The sequence below is a fragment of the Gnatocerus cornutus genome, chromosome 2, assembly GCF_029298725.1.
Source record: "Gnatocerus cornutus isolate USDA-ARS CGAHR chromosome 2, icGnaCorn1.1, whole genome shotgun sequence".
In the NCBI taxonomy this organism is placed as follows: domain Eukaryota; kingdom Metazoa; phylum Arthropoda; class Insecta; order Coleoptera; family Tenebrionidae; genus Gnatocerus; species Gnatocerus cornutus.
In genome coordinates, this window is record NC_142234.1 from 11,267,209 (window position 1) to 11,293,296 (window position 26,088).

At 33.2% G+C, this 26,088-nt stretch overlaps 2 protein-coding genes and 2 long non-coding RNA genes across 6 annotated transcripts in view; 2 read left to right on the plus strand and 2 right to left on the minus strand.

Annotated features, from left to right (window-relative positions):
* The window catches only part of LOC148178990 (ras-GEF domain-containing family member 1B-like), a 71,245-nt gene that overhangs the window by 2,147 nt on the left and 43,010 nt on the right, over window positions 1-26,088 (plus strand). The gene's annotated exons all lie outside the window — the stretch shown is intronic.
* On the plus strand, window positions 10,896-11,727 carry LOC148178991 (uncharacterized). 3 transcript variants are annotated; one of them, XR_015769660.1, is made up of 4 exons: window positions 10,896-10,988; window positions 11,048-11,147; window positions 11,196-11,396; window positions 11,550-11,727. It is a non-coding gene; the product is annotated as an uncharacterized LOC148178991 (long non-coding RNA). The 3 variants fall into 3 exon arrangements; XR_015769658.1 differs by having other exon boundaries at window positions 11,048-11,396; XR_015769659.1 differs by having other exon boundaries at window positions 10,897-10,988; window positions 11,027-11,396.
* Window positions 10,987-12,413, minus strand: LOC148178992 (uncharacterized). The gene is made up of 2 exons (XM_088030966.1): window positions 11,715-12,413; window positions 10,987-11,655 (listed from the first exon to the last, which is right to left on the minus strand). The coding sequence occupies exons 1-2, from the start codon at window positions 12,129-12,131 to the stop codon at window positions 11,008-11,010; spliced, it is 1,065 nt and encodes a 354-aa protein (XP_087887092.1). The 5' UTR covers window positions 12,132-12,413; the 3' UTR covers window positions 10,987-11,007.
* Window positions 13,599-20,262, minus strand: LOC148178993 (uncharacterized). The gene is made up of 3 exons (XR_015769624.1): window positions 20,044-20,262; window positions 14,076-14,400; window positions 13,599-14,019 (listed from the first exon to the last, which is right to left on the minus strand). It is a non-coding gene; the product is annotated as an uncharacterized LOC148178993 (long non-coding RNA).

The window sequence follows — 26,088 nt, forward strand, 5'->3', positions numbered from 1 at the left end:
ATCAATGCAGATTCAACTGAACTAAAAAGCAAGAGCTTTATTTCTGTTGAATTCTGAAATTTTTTAGTTTTTTCTAGAAATTAAAATATTAAAACCAATGTTGTATTAGCTTTTAGCTATGTACGTTTGAGCTCGGGAATATGTTTTAGCCAGTACTGATTTCATATTATTACCTATCCATGCACTGCGTAGTACGGATACGTAAAAGAAAAATAAAAAAGCAAATCACTAGCGTTAAGGAATCAAGTGCGGAACTCCACTTGTTAAATTAATGTTATTACATGCCACGATGTGTAGTCCCACCTCAACCTATACATAAAAACTTGTAAACCGTAAAGAATATTTCCCTTTTGTATTAATGGGACGACAATCTAACCGTTTTCGCTTCTCTATCCTTGAATTATTATGTAGGTACCGTAATAATAATCGACGTTGATCGAACTTATTGTTACTCAGACCTGGTCACTGATTGAATTAATAGCCAACTCTCTGTAGGTTGAATTAATGAAGCAAAAATATTGTAGATTGTTTGTTTGCGAGCATTGAGATGTAAAAAAACGATTTTAATGCCGATTTTATTAAATAATTGCACGAAATAGTTTTGTTTACAAACACCCACTCAGCTGTAGACTTAAAAACGTTTTTCGCCATAAATCTACCTGGGGAAGTTTGGTATCTATATAAGGACAGAGGCGTAATTTATGTGACGATAATAGAAAACCGGCAACTGCAAATTCAGCGAGTATATCTAGACTAACCGTATAAAGACACATAGACTTGACAAAAAGTGAACGTTGACTTAAAAGTGAAATGCGAAAGCAATCATTTTTTAGATGATATTTATTGTTATTATTGCCTATCTAGAGAATGTAGGCAAGTTTTAGAAAAATCGACTGTTCTAAGTGATTTAATTGGAAGCTTACTCTAATCATATACCGACCAGTTTGCAGAACCTCATTCGTCTCGACGTGTAAGGTAAATGTCAACTTAATCGAGATGATTTTAAAGGCGTTGTAATTGCGTTTCTAGCATCTTGTTGCTAAACGTGGGAAGATTTAATCGCTTTTCGATGGTAGCTGATGGGTCCGATCCTCAAATGGATGGTTAAATGGACATCTTGCTGATGTGATCATTATAATTATTTAGTAATTGGTGTGAAATCTCCCAAAAAACGATCACGCTAATGAATGTCATGATGAAATTCTGTTTCCGGTGCGGCTTTGTCCATGGAGCAGCTAATTTTGCTTAGTAATATCACTGAGAAGCTTACTGTAATTTAGTCTAGTCAAATAAATGTTACTTAAAGAAATACGTCCTCCACTTTCAGGTGCAAAAAGTAGGCTTTATAAATTTGCCCTTAAGATAAGGAAATTAAATAAAAATATTGTCTTAAGGAATTAGTTTGGATTTGCATGAACTAATCCTTTTGGCATACATGGGCTTTTATTTTATTACACGGTAGCATGTATTTCTAACAAAATTTAATGATCAATTTTAAGATTATCATCTGATTTAAGAAGGGTTTTAAGATCGAAAAATTCTCGACATTGACACAGTAAAATGCCAATGCAAAAATTAAAGCCAAGGATTCTACTCAAATTCCCATCTTAATAATTAAAGCAACTGTTTTCTGCAGATGAAGAGAAGTAACAGTAGTAACATTGCTTATGCAGTGCAGCATTTAATTAGATTTTTTTCATCTGTCACTCTGCATAATAGTAGTGTAATTATTATTAAAAGAATAGCATTATAATTTCGAAAACCGTTGGTTGTTTTTAGATCCATGTTTCTTAACATAATAATTAAAGTTTGACTATTTAATTATTGATAATAACTTTTGTTTTTGTGTATAATTATGTCTCAAATTTGGGTGCACAATAAATCATCGGACACTAATACGTCTAAATCTACACCTACCTTAAATTAATGTAGGCATTTGAAATTAAAATTTCTGAATATAAATTCATTACGTTTTGTCATCTGAGAAATTTATGATTATTTCAACACATTTCCGATGAAACATTGAAGCATGGTCAGGATCACTGCCTTCGCGAGAAGTAATGAGATTTGGTAAATTTCTTTCACTTGTGAAAAACATAAATAATCTCGTTACGATGCAGTCATCTATTACACCTTTTTTTAAGTCTTGTAAGAACTATTCGCTTGATTGCATTCCCGTAATAAGTTTTCTCCATAGCAAAAATGTTTCTTCTTATTCTAAAGCTATTTCCTTGCTTAATGATCTTTTTGTGCTTCAAAATTGAACCGCAGTTTGTTATAAAAACTATTCTTCTTGATGATCGCCTTAACAATGACGAATTACGTTTTTCATGATTGATTATTTAAATAATATTACGACAATTGAGCGTGGCGTGAAAAGAATTTTCGAGTAACTGTTAAAACCTTCCCTTTTTGTCTTGGCGATGTGGCCCAGTTACAAAATTTCACTTTCTTTTTCCTTAACAGCTTATCTGCAGCTTTTCTATTACGTCTACGACTGTTGCAAGTTAATTAGCTTGAAACATTATTAAACTTTTAAACACTTGAAAGTGAACTCTGTAGTTTCAAAATTTACAGGTTTTTTTCCTGGCGACCCTGAATAAACAGCACCTTCGAGGCTATATTTATATGTGTCACTGTCACTAAGTCGATGTGCATGTGCATGCTTACCGGAACTCGACTCCAGACAGCAGGAAGTAGAAAATTAGTCAAAAGCAAGCACGACATTTTGCAATGAATGTTGTTAGTTCCACTCGCTTTTGCATCTTAGAAGATACAAAGTTATCTGCATGAGAAGATCCTACATCATTTTAGAGCCGCATGAATTTCTTACGCAATGTTTAGTTTAACTTTTGAAAGGAAGATTCTTCGTTTAGGTGCGATAATTGCGCAACCAATGTGGATTAAAATATAATAATAATATTAATAACTAACATGATGAGGCTGTTTGTTGGATGTTGAGAATCTGAGCGACGTTCGTTGTACTTTTAAACAGTTCTTCCACTATGCAAGTGTCGGATCAGTGTTTCTGAAATACGTGTGATTAATGTAGTGTGAAATGTCTGTGATTAATATTCATGAACTAGTGCTTCATCTTCAGAATCGCATCATGTCTCGTTTCAGTCATATCAAGTTTCTACTACCAAAACTATCCCATTTAGCCGCCCACTTTATACCATATCTTGGTATGTGTTTTTGACGCATTAATTAGTTCCTGCCTAATATCTCGTCTTCTTACCGTTATCACACTAATTGGATGCTTTTCAATTAAGAAACGTGGCGTGGAGACCACAGTGTCGCCAAAAAGTGCTACTGTAGTCATTTAACGGTTGTGTTGGTACAACCAATTATCAATAGAAGTAGTTTAACGTGTGAGAAGATTGTATATCGAGAATTTTAATTTAATTTTCATTTCCTATTCAATTTAATGAAAGAGATAGCTCAGCTTCACATTAATAAAAACGTGGAACAATATGAACTACAGTTATGATTCGTGTAGTACCCTTAAAAGTAACAGTGAATTTGCACGTGTAATAGGCTCCGTGGTACAGTTGTTATTTATTGTAGAACTGGGCGTATTCTATCAGTGGAGATTATCCGATTTTTAATAACTAGATTCTAATTTCATCTGCTCTAGGATATCACAGGTGGTGTGCCGTCATGCATACAATTACCAACTTATCACTATTTAAATCACAGGAAATGTTAGTTTAAAGTAATCGATTTAAAACTAGAACTTTTGCGACACTTTCTCTAATTAAAATTTTGATTAACTAAATTAAAGCGGTCTTGCTCATGTCGTACTCTTCGAAAACTTGCTCTGGGACAAGATAGTGACCCAAATATAAGTGTGGTGAATTATTGCGCCAAATGGACGACATTTTAATAAGAGAAATTTGCATTTTGTAAAAAATATGCAAATATTTTCTCATTAATTATGCAGTCTTTATAAATAGGTACAGCTCCTATGTGGTATTTAGTGCTCATAAAAGGTAATGCGGAATTCTGTTGAGTCTTTTAATTTAAGAATTTAACGAGACTATGTAAACAATGTGTGCAGGCTTTGTTTAAATAAATAATTTTCTCTTTAATTTGCTGAGGTATTCGCTTCCGCTTTTTTATGACCGTTTCATATTCATCTTGCTACTACTCTTTCGCAATGAGAGAATATCTCTTTCCCATTTAATGGCGTTATTTGTTTTGAATTTTATGTGCATTACTAAATAAACATTTTTTGTATGAACTTATATTACGTTAATTGAAAATTTCACGTTCCACAACTCATCATCTATTTTACGACTTATTTTGCAACAATCAATATACAGCATTGCATGTGAACTTTACAAAATTAATTACATACTACAAGGGCCTGTTCAGAATTTTACCCCATTTTTAAAGCCCCATTTTAAAATCTTTGAAATAATTGTTTTTTCAATAAATTTTTAAAACAGGGTAAAACCCTTAAAAAATTTAGTGTAGACTCTTATAGTAGTAAATTATGCAATTATAGATTCATACTTAATTAGTTCTATATAAAATTTCAAAAACGTAAGTTTCTACAGCAAATCAATGATTGATTTTAACCAAGCAGTGTCGTGATTCCTGAAATTATTCTATTGATCGAAGCCAAAATTGGCGTAATAAATTAGGTTAATCTGAGACCCTGACCTTCCAATATTGAATTCATAGGCAGAGAAAGGTTTTCTGGTTCTCTGTCATGTTTTTATAGACTCATATCAGAATCATCACTTTGAATTGTAAGATATGGAAAGAAATTTGTTTTTATATCATAGCGCTTTAATCGAAAGTAATCGATGAAAGTTTATTTTAAAAGCAAAGGCAAAGTTGTCACCTGCTACAATTACCTGGCTATAAACATTGTATTGTACAGCTACTGATTTTATAAGAATGTACGATATAATTTTAAATTGTTCTAAAAGGCTAACTACTTTCAAAGTTAATTATCTGAAAGTAGACCAATCAATTGAAGAAACTTGTTAAAAATGGTGCAATTCCCAACGTTGAAACAATTACCTCCAATGAACTGTTAAGATTTTGGAGTCAGATTGAAATAACGCTTCTTCCATGTGAATGAATGGCCATAAAAGCTCCAACGGCACTGACTGTCGCCTAATGTTGAACAGTTATTTTTGAGTAACATTAACGGAGATCAGACGAAAGTAAATTCTTGATTACTTGGACATTAGCATCTCACAATCACTTTCACAAAAAACGTTCTTTGACCCCGCGGAAAGTTACCGTTGCGCTTCAACAATTCCTTCCAATAATTTTATCTGCATTAATGCCATCGTTGATCTGATAACTGATGTGTTTCACAAGACTTCTTTCCATCGGAAATTATGAAGTCGAACAGCAGAACAGGTTCTCAAACTTAAAATAGAAACAGAAATTGACAACAACAGTAATTAGCAGACTGAAGTTTTCCTTTAACCCTGATCCAGTGCATGTATCAAGGTAGAGTGGAAGTATGTGGTCATCCTTGGCATATATCCGCACTCAAAGATGCACACTGAATTTTTGAGCGCCCAACGCGACGTGATGAGAATAAAAATTGCCGATTATATAATTCGTCGATAATATCTGAAACACCTATGGTCATTTGTAGGATGAAGCGTATTTGGTTATTGAAACCCACACGAGTTAGCTCACAATTTTATCCTACTCATTTTTGCGCACTGCTTTAGCACAGAAAATGAAAATTCTGACCTCGTTCCGCATCAGATTTTGCAGACTTGTAAGTAAATTCCTGCGTGGAAATAAATGTAAATTAAAAATCACACAGCGTGTTATATTTATACAATAAAGTGCCTTGTTACGAAATTTATAACTAGTGCTCTCGTAATCTGGTAACCTGTTTTGTATTGATCTTGAGCACTCAATGAATCACTATTATTTTAATGTCACTAGGAATACATCCGTGTAGTTGAAAAGTCTCTCTCCAAACTCCAAGAACAGGGACTTTTGTACTTCATTTCTGCGGCGAACAAGGAAATAGAAGATAAAGTGTAGCAGGTGTTCCAGGATGTGCTGATCATATCCTTAATATCTGTCTTTTATCTTTCAAATTGAAAGCAGATGATATGAATGAATAAAGTGACCAAAAAGCAAAAATTAATTTTTAATATTCTCAAGCTGCAGTTTATTTAACGGTAAATAGTAAATTCCCAGAAGAATAGAATGTAGCTAACGCAGCAGCAGTAGGATGAAAAAATGTATTTCAATCAATTATCATTATTCTAATTTAAAAATATTGCGTAAACCAAAATATTCTTCATAATTTCTTTTACCGTTTATTTAACGCTAGATTATCATCCCACAGCGTTTCGTATTAGAGGAAAGTATTCTCTTGATTTGTTAGGAATGTTGTCTTCTCTGAAGTAAAGAAAATTAAATATAAATTATTATTTCTCCAAATTGGTTGAGATTATCGAGAATAATGCAGCAAAAGAATGACAAAATTTTCTGCAAAGTAGTTTAACTACGAACAGAAAGATGCGGTCTTCGCCATCGTTTTTCTTGCGCTTTTATTGCATATTAGAATCCGCTCTCGAATCTAAAATTCGATGGTCGATTTCCTACTCAATTTCCAATTTTGGAAGTTGCTTTTAAGCTGTTGGAAGTTACAAATTTGTTCTAAATTTTTTTTTTTCGCATTTTGGCACAATATGAAGTTGACGACAATTGATACATTTCAGTTTATTTTGAAAATCAACATTTATAAAATAGCTCTTAGTTGTTCTAACATTTTCTATCTCCTCCGCATTTCATGGTTTTAGTAAAAATTCTTCTTGGTTCAATTAGACATTGTCAATCATCACGTAAAAGTAGAGTATAACGACGCCGGATTAAATTGTTATCTAATGGAAAGATTTGGAGAGATTTCAAACAATGTATAAAGTTTGTTCCTTTCTGCTCTATAATTTTGTGATTTGGAACAGATAATTAGCAACAAATACAAAGCTACCTCCTAAAAACTAATTTGTTTACGTGTCTATTTTCTCTAAAATGTTTGGTTACGCCTAAGAAAGTTTTTCATTTTTTTACGTTTTTAATACAGGGTGTTATGGAAATGAATACACAAAATTAAACTGGTAAGAGAACTCACCATATGCAACAACTTTTCTTAATAAAAAAAATTCCAAAATGCTTTCGTTTTCGAATTAAAAATCAATGAATTTGCTGTGAAAAGCGTTACCCCCCTATGCATTAAGGATACTAACCTTCGTCTATGCGACAAAAACCATTGCTTCATAAAAACGAGTGGTTACATCAGGTTGATACTTTGTCGCTCATTTGTTTGTAGGAAAAAAAAACAGCAGTAAAATCACGAAAACCCAATTGAACAATTTGTTTATAAAAATTGTTCAAAATGCCGTTCTTCACTGTTAATGCATGCCTGAATTCTCCGGGCCATTGAAGTTGGTGTTCTCACAATTATCGCTGGGTTTTAGGGAATTGTTTCAGCCCCAGCATTCACACGTTCACTTATTTTTTCCACTGAATTCACGGGGTTCGCGTACACCAACTCTTTCATATGTAACCACAAGAAAAAATCGCAGAGATTTAAGTCTGGCGAACGAGGGGGCCACAACACTGGTTCATTTCTACTTATCCACTTGTTTTCAAAGTGCACATTTAGCCATTGGGACACGAGTACTGTACAGACGCTTTACCCCGACCTTCCCCATAGAGAAGCATCATATCCGTGTATTCCATGTTGGTATAAACCATTTTGTACCACCTTTTGCACTTTAAGAACGATCTGATAACTTTGACACTGTGAAAATTCACAACAAACTGAGCGTTTTTAATTAAATTACAGCTGATCAGTCGTTTTTATGACAAAAAATTGTGGTAACGTTTAAGTCAAAAAACCTCCTCGTTGCAGAAATGAAAGTGAATTTGTTTAGAGATATCGAACGGTTGGCCAAATTAAGGGTGGAAAAAAGCGAAAATTAAAATGCGTTTACCGAAAAAATTATCTAGAAAAGTTGTAGATCTTGATACGTTCTAACCGGTTAAATTTTGTGTATTTAATTTCATAACCTGTTATGATTTTTTTGAATACAATTTTTGTAAATTCCCAAAATGTTTTACTTTATGTTAAATTAATAAAGTGTTTTACAAGTGAAGAGTTTTTTTATGCTTTTTTGTTCTTTAATTTTATAGCAATTCAATGGTATGTGGGCGACTCGTCAAAATGTAGGGGGGAAAATTTGTTTAAAAACATGCGATTTCAAAAAAAAATATTAAGAAAAGTTGTTGCAAATGGTGAGTTCTTTTACCAGTTTAATTTTGTGTACTCATTTCCATAACACCCTGTATATGATACATTCTCAAAACATTAGAACCAGGAGTTAATTACAATTTAGTCGTTTACAGTATCAATCAAAAATGGTTGATCCTCTCTCAACCAATGTTACTTGTCTGTTAGAAATTATTATCCACAAAATTAGATTTTTCTGACAGCCGCAGATCTGCTGGAACAAATCTAAAGGACATTCACCTAGACAGATGAGCGATGGCTTTTACCAAGAAAATTAACACTACAAGAACCTGAATCCGTATCATCAGTTTCATTTGTCGTTTAAAAAACGAAATGACAAAGAAAAGTAATAAAAACTGGAAGTATCTAGTTTAAGTGGAATGAACATCAGAAGTGCTAATTTTTGAAAAAGTTTGTACAGTATTCAGATTATGTTGTCAATGCCAAGTTAAGTGTCAATAGACGTTTTTCGGTTTTTAGCTATAAAGGATGTGTAAGTTTATGTTTATTAAAACTATAAACTAGGTAATTTGTTATTGATTTTAATTGAAAGTCTCATTAAGTACAGTAATAACCATTAGCTGTCATGGGAACAATATTGAAAGCAAAATGACAATCCATTTTTTTGTGTTTGGTAGGTATGTAATTGATTAAGATATTAGGATAAAATGGACTTTGGAAAGTAGGTTTTAATAACCTGACGAAATATCATTAAGGTTTAAGGTTATTCAACTTTGGAATGATTTATTGGAATTTAAATCGGAGTCCCGGCTCATTACTGTTACATTTTTTCCAGCCCATTGCTTACTTGGGAAACTCAAATGTATTTTTTCATGCACAAGCAACTTGCGTTTTTCGAAACAACTCTTGCGCATGCATTCAAATTTCCTTGAAGACTCGATAAATACAGCAATTTATTTGATGTAAAAATTCATGCACACGCAGAAAAGCCTTAGCATAGTAATTACCATACTTTCCACAACGCAACTTTCCAGTACTTCTTTCGGATATTGAGTGATAATAATAGCTGTGTTCAATAATGGCATTACAGTAATGAAATAAATGATAAATTAATGAAGAAATCGTTTTTAAAACGGTACTTGTAAATAGAGGACTTGGTTATAAATTGTAAAGTGTGTGGGATATGTCACGAGCTTTCTCGAGTAAGTTTGTGAAAAAAAAGGAAGCTAGAAGAATTTCATAGTGGAGAGAATTAAATATGGGATCTGGTAATGAAATAATAAAAGAAGAAAAGATTAATAGGTGAACTGGCTGGAAACTGCGTGATTTATATGAAGAGCAGAATACTTTACCTTGGCGCGATCAACACAGAGTTGCAACTATAAAATAAATTGAGTCAAGCAAGTACCATGGAATGACCCTAGATAAATAAATTGAAGGTGAGAAGAAGTCAGTGCACTTCGCATTGATCTAACACGAATCGATTACAAGTATTGCTTGCAAATTTTTATTTTAACCTTCACCAAGTGATTCCATTATTTCGGGAAAATGATTCATTCACGTTTTTTCATAATTCGTACGCGCACAGGAAGTAACTGATCTCATTGCTTTTGTTTTGTTGCTGGTGATATCTTCAAAGGTGCACTTCACCGTGACCAAGTATACATATTTGATTACGACTTCTCGTTTTCCATAGAAAAATCTCTTTCACCGACCAAATAAGCAAAAGTACCCACGCAACCAGTCGCTGAACAAATGGCGCAATATGATTCGATTACCGTTTGAACTTAGAATTCAATATTTGTGCGATTCTGTCTAATACTCGGTTCGAACTGGTGCAAGTTCACCCATGAAAGGTGTAGGAGGCTGTTGAACTCGGTGTCTATATCGGTATCTAGTGGGCTGAGTATTGTTTTGCCATCATTGGTGGGTGTTCGATTTGCTGAAGAGAATGATGAATTCTTGAACTGCGAAATATACGTTCTGTGGATTTCTTAATTTTTTTTATACTTTCATGTTTCAGCTGTAATTTTTTTTTATTATTTAAATGTTGGATTTTTACAGTTTTCATGAAATAACGTGCAAAACACTATAAATACAGGACAAGCATCAAGTGATTAAAATGTAAGTGCTGGTTTAAGAATTTCTAGAATTTCTAAACGTACCCATTAGAATTAGAATTATATTTAAATAAATTTGAAATAGCTGGTTTTATAGAAACTCGAAAATTGCCAAACATTACATTTACTAAGCGTCGAGACGCCAAACTATGGGTACTAAAACACAAAATTTTGCGATCCTAGATTCTAGAGCCTTGTCAACTACAAACATCTGCAAATTTTGTTTTTTCACTCATAGATCAGGAACAACGATTTCGCGCATAGCAACCATCACCGGTAACTAAGGCTTTCGAGCACTAGTGCGGGAACATGCACGCAAAAATTTTGCCATAGAAGCCATATAGAAAATATCAGTTACTACAAATTTAAAGAAACACGCATTGGGATCCTCTTCCCCTAATATTTATTTAAATAAGTTAACAAATTACAAGAAAATTAATATTTTTTGAGAAAAAGTTCATAAGCGCCATCTATTAGCAACTTAATAATTGTTGCTCTTTTGTAAAAACATAACCTCAAAATAACATTAACAAGTTTTATGATTTTAACGATTAATAAAATTAAGCTTTTGTGAAACGTTTTATTTTACAAATACTCAAGTAATCGATGTTGGTCATCAAGTAAGTATACTCAGTACTTTTAATTTTTATTATTATAGATGTTTATGTTGAATGTGCAGTTGCTGCACGAAGCAAACGACACACCAGAAACTCCAGCAGTGTTTTCAGTTCTCACGGCGTTACTAATATTGTACGAATTGTTGGAATTGGATCTTACAGGTTCCGTGTCTGTCAAAGTGTCTGCTACTTCTATTTTATTTTTTAAAGAATCTTGGATATATCCCTCCGCTACTGCGGAAGATTTCCAACCACCATGTCTTTTAACGGCTAGAAAGTCAAGCCCCTTGTTTGCTAATAAAGTAGCACTGCTCCTACGAAAACAATGGCCAGTATATTGATGAGGGTTTGGAAGTTCAAGATATTTGGCGATCAATGATGGAATTTTCCCAATGGTGTTTATACCAATAGGTAAATTTATACATTTTCCTGCACGATAAGTTAGAAATAGTCTCCTGTTGTCAGTCACAACTTGTAGTCTTAATTTCACAAATTGCTTTATTATTTCGACCCATTCCCTTTTGGTTATGGCAAATTCCCGTTTAACCTTAGTTTTTGTTTCAGGAATAGAAACCAAAATTATGTCATCTTTAAAGATAACATCACCAATCATCATCTTACAAATTTCTTCTCGGCGGCAGGCTCCAGAAATTCCCATAATCAAAATCGTCTAAAATATAAATGTTAAATTTTTGAATGTAAATTTCTGAATAAAGACAAACCACTCACTTTCATCAAAAAATATTCTTTGTTAGGGGCCTCTGTCAAAAATTTTGTAATATGTTCTCCTTCAAGTATTTGTGACTTTTTTGGAATGTGATGTTCCGTTTTCCTTTTAAGAAGGGCAAGCAATTTTGGATATTTCGAGATATCTATATTCTTCTTAATATTCAAGCAAGATCGTATCATGCTATAAATTGGCCACAATGTTTTTTTAGTAGAAGCTATTTCTTCAAAATAGGCCACCAAGACGTTTTCAGAGTAATTTTTGATCTTTTTATCTTCGCACCATTTGACAAACTGAGAAAACGTACTCTCATATCTGGGGCGTGATTTTGTCGGCAATAAATTGTTTATTGCAGCAGTTGCCGCACTTTTCACTTCGGGTGGTGTACACTCGAATTCAAACTCTTCTTCCGAAGACATGGTACAAATCAATACAAATCTTTATTTTTGAACTTTTTGCTTGACAGAATTGACAACTGTCAACTGGAAACTTCAGCGACTTGATTTTTTATACCAACAAATGCGAACTATATATGATGGCGAAAATTTGTTACAAACTTCGTGCAAAAAATGTTATACAAGAGACGTGCGGGAATAATTTTGCCTGATTCGTGCGACATTCCTTCACTCGTGCGCGGGGCGCACTCGTGTTGAAAGAGTCGCACTTATCTGCAAAAATTGTATTCCCGCACTAATCATGTAAAATACTATTTTTTTTATATATTTAATACAACTTTTATCAATAATTTTCTGACGTTTAGGACGTAGTACTGTTAATAACATCATTTTTGTAAGTCAAAATTGTGAAATCAATGCTACGCCACTTTGTTGAATATAGTGAAAATTTTCAAAAGATCAACCTAAAGCAGCTCAAATATTGTTTGTGGGCCAAGTTCTTGTGGGAAACGAAGATTTTTCAGTTTTGTGCTCTATTGACTCTCTATTTGCATTTTAAAAATCTCAACGCATGAAAATGGCATTTGCTCTACTCGAGAATCTAACGAGGAGAGCGAAAGTTCTTCAATCAACATTTCAGTAAGAGCAGTTTCTTTAGCTTCCTCAAGTAGAGAAACTTCTTAGTGTGGAAATATACGATGGGTATGGAAGAAAACCCACTAAATTAGCACTTCACAAGTATTTGTCATGAAACTTTTCATAATGATAACACGACGAAACAATAGAACTGCATTCACTTTTGCCAAATTTGTCTCCTTTTTGGAACAATCAAAGCTTGTGTAAGTCATCGCCCTAAGCTTCGATGGAATAATTTGATAAAAGTATATCGCTTTCGCTAGCATTCTAAATTAGATTGTATCTCCAAGACTAAAAAAAGTCAAGTTAAGATAAGTATAATGAATCTTTTATAAATACAATTAAAATCTTTTGTTGTTAATTTTATTATAAAGACTTTCAGATTTTTTCTACACCTAGTTTTTATTACCACTGCTTGTTCTTTCATTATTTTTTCACATTCATACCTTTTTAATTAAAATGCATAACTTCACATTGTACATCACCTGTTACATTTTTATGAAATATTAATTTTAATGTTACGAATTCTTTAGATATTCTACATAACAGTCCTTACATTTCAGTTTTGTTATTTTACTTACTTTGCAATCATACATAAATGTAAAAAATATGTTAGTTTGGTATATTCGTCAGCAATTACAGACCTACAGATTTGTAGCTAAACTTACAGGTCTTGTATGTACAAAAGGTACTAATAATGTAATAGAGTATAGTCGTTACGGCAATAGAAGGAAATCTTTAAGGACACAACAATATACCATTAAAGCGTTCAGAGACCGTTTAAAACCATCGTCAGACGATTTGGTCAAGTCCATGTCCGGAGCTATTTACCGTGTGAACCATTCACAGGTGCGTGAATTTCCTTCCGCACCCTGTTGTTTTTCGGTTGACTCCCTCCGGTTTTTGAATATTTATGCATTAGTAACATATGCTGAGTAATGGAATTTTGAAAATTCAACGTACCGTAGAATCATTTCGAGATTCAGCTCAAACTATAATGATGTCTATATTCGGTTGCACCCACAATCTCTTGGAAACAAATTACCAAGACAGCTTACCACAAAATGATTCAGTGAGCGATATTAAAAAGGAACTCTTTTTGGTATTGCATAAAGGCGATCGCCCCCGTATATTCGTCGAGACGTGAATTTTTTTACGTTCCAGACACGTAAAAATTACGTTGTGTATTCTTATTATCTTTACATTGATACGGCCGTCTCGCCCACAAGCTTACAAACAAAGGCGTGAGTCACCTTAGGGTAAACGATGGAACTTCCTGAAATTATTCATTTACTTTTGTCGTTGGTAAACCCTTGCATTTTTTTAAATTACCAGTGTATCATGTCGGCTGTCTTTGTTGACAAATTATCGTACAACTATTGTCCTGTCAACACTATCTTTGGATCAGGAATACGTCTCTGCATTTGGTGACTTCAATGATGGGGCAGATGCTTAACCCAACACCATTTAACCAAGCAGACTAATTTGCCTGCAAAATGTCTGTAGGTAGAATTATATTTCACGTTTGCTATAATTCAGGATAATAACTATCTAAGCAAAGACAGCGGCTCTGCATGTGAAATGAACGCTTCAGAATGGCAATGTTGCTTCTCCATATTCGGAACTTCGTTAACCCAATTAGGTACTTGTCAGAGTTCTGAAAGTGAAATGATAATGATGAAAACGAGGCGTATACACCGAATTTAGACGTAGGCGGTCATCAAAGAAATCGAAGGTGGTCGCCACCATTATGGATAATAACACATTAATTTAACGGACGGTATTAGAGCTAATAACGAATATTTTGGGTTATAAAACACAAATTCAATACGAATTCCGATGTGGTTGCTTAAATTCATCTAATTGCAGCGTGATTTTACATTAATCATTAAATTGAGTCATGAAATGCTCTAGCGAACTTGGCTAAGTAGATGTTAGTCAAGAGTTTTTTCCTTACCCAGTCATCACCAACGCTATTGAATTGTAGATATGATGGTGTTGTTACATAATTAATAACTTATTACTAAACTAATTTAATTTGGTACAGACAAAATTAGATCTTTGTGGGAGTTAATGCACGTAAAATAAGAAAACGGTAAATTTTGTGTCAAAATAGACGGAAGCGGTATTTTGAATTGGAGACAAGAAATATTTTCCTGTTAAAACTAATTGCTTCAGCGCTTCACATGAATGAATTTTGTTATTTAAATCCTACTATACAAAAACTGCGGTGGTTCAAAAAATTAAAAATTCTTGGATACGCGTAATCATTTTTGAAACCTGTTTGATTGAGGAAAGTGCCAACGTTGACGTTTTAATTAGTTTAATTGACAATTAATGCACTTTAATTAGAGTAAATAATAAAAGTCAAGTCATCGACGAACACTTTTCGGTATTTGCACTCGAGCGAAATTCGTGTAATTTTGAAATCGAATCTGCTTCAGAGTTTTGTGTCGTTGTCACTTAATCAAATTAAACGATGATTGTAAAAAGGTCAAGAACACCTGCTAAAGATGCAAAGTTTAATTTAACAAGTGCTAGAGTGTGTACAGTGTTTCACAACAGAATAATAAGATTGATCAACAAATCAACTTGTACAGACTAAAATGGACAGTCTTTAATCACAATCGACCACAAGGTGGATACATAATGAACACCGAATACTTCTTCTGACACTATAAATTATAAAAGTGGTTCAAGGAATTCTGAACAGATTGATTTCGTTTGAATTAATTCTACCGATCAATATGTGCATGTGACTGGACTCTAGCAAACCTTCACAATCTTGAAGTTGCAGGAAATTAGGTAGTTAACCTGAACTTTTACGGACGCTTAAATGCAAATATTTCAATTGCAAGTTTAATTTATGTAAATATCATCAAGAATTTTCTTACTAAAATAACAATCAATAACACAATTTTTGACGTCTTTGTTTCTGGGTTTCTGCTTTTAGTGAATAACAGTACCGAACGTAGTTTTGTAGCGTTATTTGTACACAATTCATGTTAATGCGGTACAGTTTTCAGAATCTATAGTGCAATCATGTTCTTGCTCTCACGTCCGACCACGAGCATGCATCACTACAAAAACCTACTTACTTTGAATATTATTGTGCATTGCAATGTTCCCTGTCCAGTTATTTCGTTAATCAGAGCAATCTGACTTGGTTCTAAAAAGGGCAATGCAACAGTCAGTTAATTTGATCAAGTGCAACTGGTGCTACAAGTTATGACAGCAGTTCTAAAATGAAGGTGTAAACTTAGATAGGAAGAATTTTTCTACGTGGAATGCCTTCCAGGTGTGCTTAGTCTACAATGAATCGGCGGCAGCTTTTACACTGTAAGTGCACTTCACTTTGACAATATATGGAGCCAATTAAACTCAGTAAGATTACTGCTCGGACCGATCAGAAGAAAGTTATTTTTTGCGTATTTACGACCATTGCGAATATCGAAAGTGGAGATTACCGACACTTACAATTGAGCGTTCTTATTGGAACAAATTTAAAATCCTGGTAATTTGACTCAAGGTTCTTCTGTGGATGGAATGAGTGGGCTTTGTCGGCTTCTTTCACCTAATTACTTGCGATATTGATTTAATAGGTGTTAGCACAATGAACAATCTGCACAAAGGGATGTTTATTTAAATTACCTAACTACAAACGAAAATTAATTAAGCAGATACGACTGGAGGCGTGCAGTAGATTACCTTCCCATAAAATTGAAGTTTTAATACGATAAATAAGCACCAGCCGTGTCATTTTGCGGTTTCTTAGGCACATACGTATCTTTTCAATCGCAGCGTGATTCCTTCGTTCATTAAATTGAATAGTGTCTAATTTGTGACACTTTTTTCACCTTGAAGACATTATGTGGTGGTCACAGTTATGGTACATTTTTGTTCCAAAAAAATACAATTCTGCTAAGTAACGAGAGAAGCCTCAAATTTTCTCAAAACTGCTACTCCAATTACTTGGAGGAATTTTTAATTTCACTGACAATTAGATATGTGAGCAACTTTAATGCACCACATCGACCAGTGGCATTTAAGAAACTTAAAAAAAAACACGTTCATCTATTTGTAGTGTCCATGCAATTCGCATACTTACGAACAAGATTAACATAACATTCTACTTGCTTTCTAGGGAAGTGTTACATCTATTGGTGCGTTATATCAATAATGCTATGCAGTCATTTGTGGCAGTAGTACCGATATTAACCGCAGTAACAAATATGTTTATTTTAAAATTTACCTGAAAACATTTGTGGCTAAGCTCTAGAAAACGCCGGCTTTATTACCGTATTTTACAGTTTTGAGAACTCGTTTTGTTTTATCCGCTTGGTAACATTAACAGCAAAAAATTGCTATTTTCCGTTTACAAAAAATTCTGTACCGATATAGCAGCATGTCGGATGTCACGAACTACATTGCTAGGATATGTAGATTCTCGCATTTACGAGATAATAAAATGTGATGGCTAATTAATTGAATAAGCTACCACCTACAGGTAGTGTGTTTTACGTGACTTGGAGCTTTTTATTATGTCTCGACTAATTACGTTTCATGAGTATAATGAAAACTAAAACAAAAAGTACAAACATGACAACAGCGGAAGATATGGAAATTCCATGAAGAAAGGTAAAACATGTTTTTAAGAAAATCAGGTTTTCTCAGTAATGAGTAATGAGCAACTTAATGTAATGTTCAAGTTTAATTAACGAATCACTTGGTCTAGTAAAATCCCCATCTATAAGTCATAAATCGAGCTTTTTGGCGTCACGGAACATTGATTTTTAAATTACCTCCCATTTGTGTAGAGTAAATACCGCTTTCAGTTTGTTTTGTCCTTTTTTAAACAATACGGTATGTGCACTAACACTCATCTATCCGTCTCCTCAAGGACATAGAAACGAGGAAGTATTATGGTTTGATTTATTGTTTATTTAATCCACCGGCTTCGACCTATTGGGATTTTCAAAGTCAAAATAAGTAAAATTGCTTTCTTCTCTCTTATTTTTATAAGAATAAATAGAGCGAGCATAAGTGTAATAGAATTTGTTACCAAATGAGGTTCTGTAAATTATGTAAGTAGATATAAAGCTCTACCTACGTTAATGACAAAACGTCATGCACCTCCTATTATTATAGTAATGATTTACTTTTATCTATGTTGCTTTTATATCTGCTGTCTTCGACATCAACACACTTTATATATTTGCGTTTTACATAATAAATTAGTTTAAAAATAGAAAATAATATAATATACAGGAAGCTCATTATACAGTTCATCCAAGAACCTGTAAGTTGCAATAATGTTAAATGATCTTGTCGGTCCCCCAAACAGACTATGACAACACTACATAAAAGTATCTAAATGAAAGATGAAAAACTAGCTAATTTATTATCTTTGGGCACTCCTTTCGGTTAAAATATGAATAAATAGAACTATTCGTTATGGTGGAATTTTGACAATGCAAACAGGAAAAATTGACGTGCATGTTATATCATTTTCGAAGACATCGGTTTTTTCTCACAAAGTAATCAATGTATTAAATCTCCGACAAACAATATGACCTTCCATTCTTTTACTTCGAACCCGTTATTCCTACACAAGACCATTCTGTCTACTTAGCGCTTGTAAATGACAATTGTGGCAAGATCTTGATGTAATAGGTATTGTTTTTTATTCAGTGATTACATCGGTATTTACGAGAAGTTTTCGGTTTCAATACGAAAGAAAGATGTTCTGCTACATATTTTTTTTAATACCTATATGTCAATTTTATAATAAAAATGGATGTTTCCTTTTCAAGAAAATTATAAATACGTAGTACTTATGATTTTTTTGCTCTGAATATGTGAACTGAAAGCTTTTGAAAAGACAGGTTTGGATTGTTCCAATCATCGCCCATAAAAGCTCGTTTAATGAATTTCTTTAAAATAGCTACAAATCAATATGAAGCAAATCATTGTTTATCTGATTTTTTTATTGTTTAAGGTTAGTCCATGTTCGTTGATTGTAAAAAAATATTTTTGCAGTTTTAGCTTGAAAATTAGCATTTAGTGAATATTTTTGAATGTCTTTTGACTGTAACTGTATGGAGAAACTTGAGTGATTAAAAAAATTTGTTTGTTCGATTTCATAACAAAATATTAATTTGTACATATAAATTTTTACGAAATAATGGTTTTAGGACAAAAGAGTCCTACTTTGAAGTTAACTGCCGCATGTCTACCCCAATTTGAAATTTACTTTTCAAAAGCCTAAACAAGGCGATGATGATGAAATGATTACATCAACACTTTATTCACAACGCAAATCAAAAAATTAAAAAAATAGCACCAACATTGAAATTTTCGTTGCAACGGATGACTTGTGTGTAAAATACGTGACACTTCACACAAATTCTGCAATTTACCGTTTTTAGAGGGTGAAAGTGTGTTTGAAATGACAAATAACCGAAATAAGGATCCCTCAAGTTGTTCTGAACAAAACAATAGTTACAGAATCCAATTTATTTGCGAGAAAAAACAAAATTAGTTTACAAAAAAGTGTATTTACATAAGCATTTTTTTTTTGAAAATTTAACGAAATTGGAAGAAGATTGTATGGTATATGGTATACACGTGAACAAACAAATTTCATCCACTCAAAAATATTAACTAAACTATACTATTTTTTGTAGATAAAGTTCGCTTTATTCATTTAGGTATAAAGCCAAAAATATCTATATTAAAAAATTTGTTCGAAAAAAAAAAGATTGTTTAGACTATTTATAAATCATTCCCCCCATGTTATCACATCAAAATTCAGGTTATCTTAAAAGCAAAACAAACGTTAAAATATGCAAAAATGCATTTACATAACGCGACCAAAGACCAATGTTGCAATAATTTCTTTATCAACGCCAGAAAATTTATGGGAAAATATGATACGAGTTCACCTGTGGTACATACTTTGCAACATATTGCAACACCAGTACTATTTCACTGACAAAAATTGGAAGTAGCAATGATGTGAGAGATCACTTTGACGATAACACAGAGACTAAAGGGTGGATTATGCACCCTGGGTAGTAATTAAGTTCGAGGCAGGTGTTAAAATATAACATAGGGATGAAACGTCTAAGCAGATGGTAACACCCAATGGCAGAATTATCCACTGTAAAAAAACGAAAGCACATTTTAAGTGGATAATATAGGCACAAAAAAATCCATAGGTAAAGGTATATAGGGGCACGAACATGTAAAGTAAAAAACACCTGTGCGTTATATTTATGTGGCAAAAGTTAAAAGTCACCTGTGTTTTTATGACTTGTATCAGCTGTCCAAAGTTTCTGTCAGCAGGTACTCTGCATCTTCGCTTGTATTTATTCTATGAATCAGCTACGATAAGGTCGTTCTACACTTGCGTAGAAATGATAATAATAATGTTCATCTTGATAGACGGCAGTGTTTTTCTTTGTCTTTCATTTGGTATATTTGAAGGTATTAAAAAAAACGACATATCGAATAAAAATGTTGCATGGTTGGGGAAACAGATCAGCACTGTTGCATGACGGGAACTTCCGGAGTGGAGTGAGCCTTGACTGGACGAAGACGAAACGCATGCGCCACCGTTGCCAGGCGTTACATGCATTGTTGAAACATTTGAATACCTACGTCAAACTTGCCACCTTAATTCTTACAGTTTTCATGTGAATTTCAGTGCTTTCAGTTCTGTGTCCAAATTCAACTCATTTGTGCTTTAATTTTGTGTTTTCTATTATTATTTCCTGGGATTAGTGATTCTTCTGGGAGTATTTGCGCGCGGAACCGAATCCGATTTGAAATAAGTTTCGATCCGTTTCAGCGTTTCTTATTTAATTATGTAACGTGCTTTTGTTGTAATTGATACGATCGACTAATAATAACCTGTGAAGCACTTCAGCAAACCCATCATTTTCAATTAAACGGCTAACTATGATTATCATTTTCAAAATGGCCGCTCCGGTTTAATAAATCACCGGAGCGGAACCGCGGATTCGCGCTCTTCAAAACAGATAACCTATGAACGGATTATTCATAGATCATACAAGTTGTTTAGTATGACGCAAATTAGGCAACTTGGAAGTGTAACTTATCATTATAATTGACATTGCGATTGTCTAGAAACTATTGTTGTGTTTACGTAATTACACTCTGTATGGGAATTTTACGCTAATTTTGCATAACGTTAAATGACTGAGACAGTTACACTGCACAAAAATTAAAATTATTGTTGTCGTTAAAACACCTGGTCTTCTTCAATTTAATTAATCATGTGACGAGGCAGCTGAATGCGGCTATTATTCCCTTATCATGATGTATATTAAGTTTGTTGCATATTTATGGCAACGGTAGCAAGAAACGTTCTGCACTGTCTTCAATAAATCCATTTTCGCTTTGAACTGAGATTGCGATAACGCCCCGTACTTTTCGAGTCTTTCTGACTTTTTGCTTTCAAACTGTTTCCCTCCTACACGGTGAATTTTTCATGGAAACCTTGTGAAAATCAGGAAATCACGTTAAATCACGCGAGCCGACGTAGCGACCCTCGTGTTAAATCTACGCAAAGTTCACCAGTGTTATTATCCCCAACAGTTATGTTCGCGGAAAAATCAATGTGAAAGGTTATTATCGTCAAGCATAGTATTGATTAAAAGAGTCCAACCGTATCTACTATTTATCGACTTGCATCATTCACCGGAATTGTATCTGAACTAATTACCCACAACGCTAAGTCACTATGTCATCTTCTGATGGAATCTTTAAGTAACTCTGCAATTTCAGTGCGGCCTCCCGATCATATTGACTGCTGCAGTCATTCCGTGACTTGATGACGTCACTTTTTGATTATTACCTTAGATTAGTTTGAACGTGCGTGCATCTAAACATTTGAATTTGGGGCGGTCTTTAATCTATGACTTGCGCTCTTTCTGGTTGCAACGCTGGTAAAATACAGTTTCGTCGATTTTGGCTTTACGGACAGTTATTTTGTGTGCTCTAATAAGTTGCCGCGATTTTTCTGATTTACTGCATTTCTTGATTTACACTTTAACTTTCTAAGTTGCGGTAAGGTGTCATATCATACTAGATACAAACGGTCGGAAATTTAAGAAGCGACTAGTGTGGACCACTTTTGATGACCAGCGAATGTACAAAATTTGTAGTGAAAGCTTTGTTATGTAGGTGATAATTTCAGCCGCGTGTCACTAATTAGGTTTTGTAAGTTAATGCAGGAAATCATAGATTTATAGTGAAGTTTAATATTTTCCACCAACTTTCTTTAGACAGATATAGACCTAGATGTATAAATTAAATTACAATATTATTGTCATAAAAGCCAATCTATGGTTGTTATCTGAGGTGGATAATGAAGATCTCTAAAGTAATTATATTTTGCATATTCAAACTTGGTATGAAGAGTTTGAAATTATTTTCGCAATTTTATATTCTCATGCTTTAACACCGCGCAATATTACAAATAACCCATCAAACATATTCATTACTGAGTACTCATAGAATCACGCAGATTAAAAAAGTAGCATTTGTCACACGTAATGTAGAAAAATTTTACTAAAACAGCGTGTTTAAATTCAGTCGCGAAACATGAAAATTCTTGCGTGTACATTAACTATTCATGACAGGGAGTTATAAATTATTAGGGGTTAGATGGTACTCACGGAACTTTTTACACTTTCTATATTTATCAAACAAGTTAGAATTAATTTCTGTAAACAAGTTTGATTTTTTTCGTTTTTAAATGTCAGCGCATTAGTCATACGCAAAATTTTGCATTTATTGCTTTTATCATCGTGATTTAATTATCTCTTGACTTAATTATTTGGTTTAATACCACACATTTATTATTTAAACTTTGTTTAAAAAAATCGTCGTTTACACAACAATAAATTTATCATAAAAGTGAAATTATGCAAATAGAATTTTAGCATTTGAATTTATCGGTTTTCTGCTTTCTTGAAAGGTTAATATGGTTTTAACATGCCAACGATTCTATAAAATTTGAAAATGAGGCTTTTCCGACTGTGATGAGACGCACCCTTTTCTTTATGCAACGAGAAAACTGCATTCTCTTTCTATATTCGAACTTAACGGTTCATTAATTCTCGCTTTGACTTTCTACCGACATTTTTTCGGTTATTAAACTTTCTTTGTTTTATTCGAAATTTACTTTCTATAGAGCGTTCTGCAAATGTCATTAGAAGAATATCACTTTTGCTTTTGGACCTCATAATTAAATCGTAATTTGTGTAATTTGTGTGGTTTTTAACTACGAAGAAATAATAAAATGCATAATTATCGTAAAGGTTTCATGCATGGCTGAATTTACTGTCTACTTAAGTAATAAATGTAAAATTTGTTTTTTGTTTAAGCAACTTTGTAGTGAATGTTTTAGTACAATAATTGAGTATCCTTAGCCTCTTACGAACCTTGGCACTGGAAGAATTCACAGATTGTATTTGAATCGTGATTCTTTTAATGCCATATTTCGTGGGAAGCATAAATGCATCTTAATTGTTCTGATAATAACTACCATTTATAAGAAATATGCAAGAAAGCTCCTAGTGCACGTTATCAACTTAACATTGTAATAGTTATTCTGAAGAACGCATTATGCTATAAGCCTACCGTATTTTTTTCTATTTCCTGCATAAATATGAGGCTGAACAGCAGTCAACTGTGAACCTCAGAATAAAAGTTAAATTCCTGACATGATGTACAGCCCTTGATATAGAGTTTAGATATGTCAGTTGATATGATTTATGTTGTATCTCGCAGATTGCTGATTATCTGGTATAGGACAATTTATAAAGCTGATCGCAGCACTGCAAGCTGTTTTTTCGTGTAGTCAGGAATAAAAATGTTACAGTTTATTTTTTGCAATGTGAAGTTGTTTAGGCAGTATTAGAAACCAACTTACTTCTCAGAACGAGGACAATAAAAAAGAAATCATTTACGTCAAGTGTATCATCAAAACGCAATTTTTATGCACTGAAAACTCCTTATCTGTAATCAAATCACGATCGATACACTCCACTGGGGTTGAAATTGCTTGTGATTGTTCATGAACATGCAATTACGAATAAAATTTTGATAAATGTATGTTGTTTTATTGTTACCTTAAAAACCCAAATTTATCATTAGATTATTCGAGCATTTCATTGTAGTATGCACTTAATTGGTAAGTAATTATTGTTAATTTAAGTCAGGTTCGTGAGCAAACTACAGATAAATAAATAAGTAAGTATTTTTGAGGACAAATTTCCTTGTCTTTCTAAAATCATTCAGTGGAAAACACCGCAAAATTAAATAGATTTAACCACAGCACAGAAACTATAATAACAGAGGCTTTATTTTGTAGGTATAAAAGGAAAGAAATTCATGAAATTACCATGAGTTAGCTAAAAGAAACGAACTTTGTACAGAAAAGATTTGCTGGATATTCAGGGTTTTTATTATTTTATAAATGGATGCAAAGTGTTTTTCTTGTATATGTGCGAATTAATAATGTAATCACTTACCTGTACGCACTTTAATTTGTTAATTAGAGTGGTAAAGTGATAATAACATTATTATTGAGATTGTGTGATCGGTACTAAAAGGATCTTATTAACACAAACCAATAACAATTCAACACCTTAAATTTTTATTACATAAAAAATAAATGTTTTTATAAGAGTATACATTTCAGGTGGAAATTAATAAAGTAATATTACACAAACGACTGTTTCGTTAAGGTTCTGTTAATTAATGCTTGTTGTTATGCGATCGATTTCTTGGAATTAAAGCTCATAAATTAAATGATCCAAAATATTTTATACAACACCTACTGGTTGTACAGAGTTGTCTTATGTGAAAGGTCAGTTGATCCCAATAAGGAGGATAATCAATAGCAAGGCTGTGGTTAAAACGTTTAATTCGCCATGTATTTAATTGCAATAATAAATTGCTCCTGCTTGCACATTCCAATTGTAACAAAAAAATCATTTGTAACAGTTCTGCAACTTGAAAATTATGCATATTGATTAATTTTAAATTTATCCTGTTAATATTGCTATTACTAATAATTGAGAAAAGGAAAATACATTTAAAGTTATAATGTACAATAAAAAATGGTCCTTATTTTCGTAACTGAGCGCTGTTGATCTTTGTGAACTAAACGAGCTATTTTAATTATTTTTTTAAGTTTATTTGTTAGCCAATAGCAACGTCTCTTATTAGGATCTTATAAGCATATTGCCAATAACAGCATATTTAAAGAGTTTTTAAAACACGTTGTCGTTGGGAACTAGGTAACGTTTCTTGTGATCACCCCTTATTAAAATTAAAATACGATCTCGATTTTTGAACTTGTCTTAATAGCTACATTTATTAAGACCTCAGATTTGTATGATGTTTCACAATACGTAATTGAAAGAAGCCTTGACAGTTAAGAGTGCAAGTTGGAAATATTTGTACAATTATTAGATTATAGATATGATTTATAATATGATTATGCAAATCGTATCAGCACACTAAAAATCACGAATAGTCCTACCGCAAGAAAGACTAATCTCAAACTATATTATGAAAAAGCAAAGTTGTAAAACCCGAAGCCCACAACCGCAGTAACTGTAAAACGCATCTGTATTCCTGCATCCATTGCAATGCATTTATCCATCTGGCAATGCAATAGTTTGAATTAAACATAGGTGCAGATGACAGTGTTATTCTTCACTATTATGCGACACCGACATGTCACCTACAACGTTAACAGCAAAGATCCGTTCTTGTAGTCGAACCTTAGGAGAAATTCGTCATATATTTAGGTTAATAATTTCACTAACTTTCTTCCAATGTCAACGACTATTCAGAAGTGATTTGTACACACTCGCGCCAATTGATCTAGAATTTCGTCGGCGCCTGATTTCAATTTCTCCTACTTCATCAAAATAGAATAGATCGAGCGCAACCTTTATCTGTGGCAGGTACGCGGTCAAATGTAAGGTCGATGGTGGAAGGCAAGGACGACTTTAGAACAAGCCAGCACATCGATATCCTTCACAAAAAAAGAGACTATTTATAGGTTCATTTGCAGGAATTTACAATTACATTTATAGCGAACACATGAGTCTGGAACGTCGCTTTATGTCCGTGTAATTGCAAATGAATATACTATTGAGGTTGAAAAGTCGTCGAAAGTGAATTTTATATGCACTTTTCTTCACAGGTGGAGCTATTAAACCTTACAGTTTGTATTACAATTAGATACACACGACACTCGGCTTACTCTTACTTCATCGACTAGAATGCAAATCTTTTA

Excerpts from the sequence above, each read along its gene's own strand:
- LOC148178992 (XM_088030966.1), bottom strand. The coding sequence starts at position 12,131 with ATGTCTTCGGAAGAAGAGTTTGAATTCGAGTGTACACCACCCGAAGTG. Across the intron at positions 11,656-11,714 it reads AAGAATATTTTTTGATGAAA|ACGATTTTGATTATGGGAAT; the intron begins GTGAGTGGTTTG and ends TTTATATTTTAG.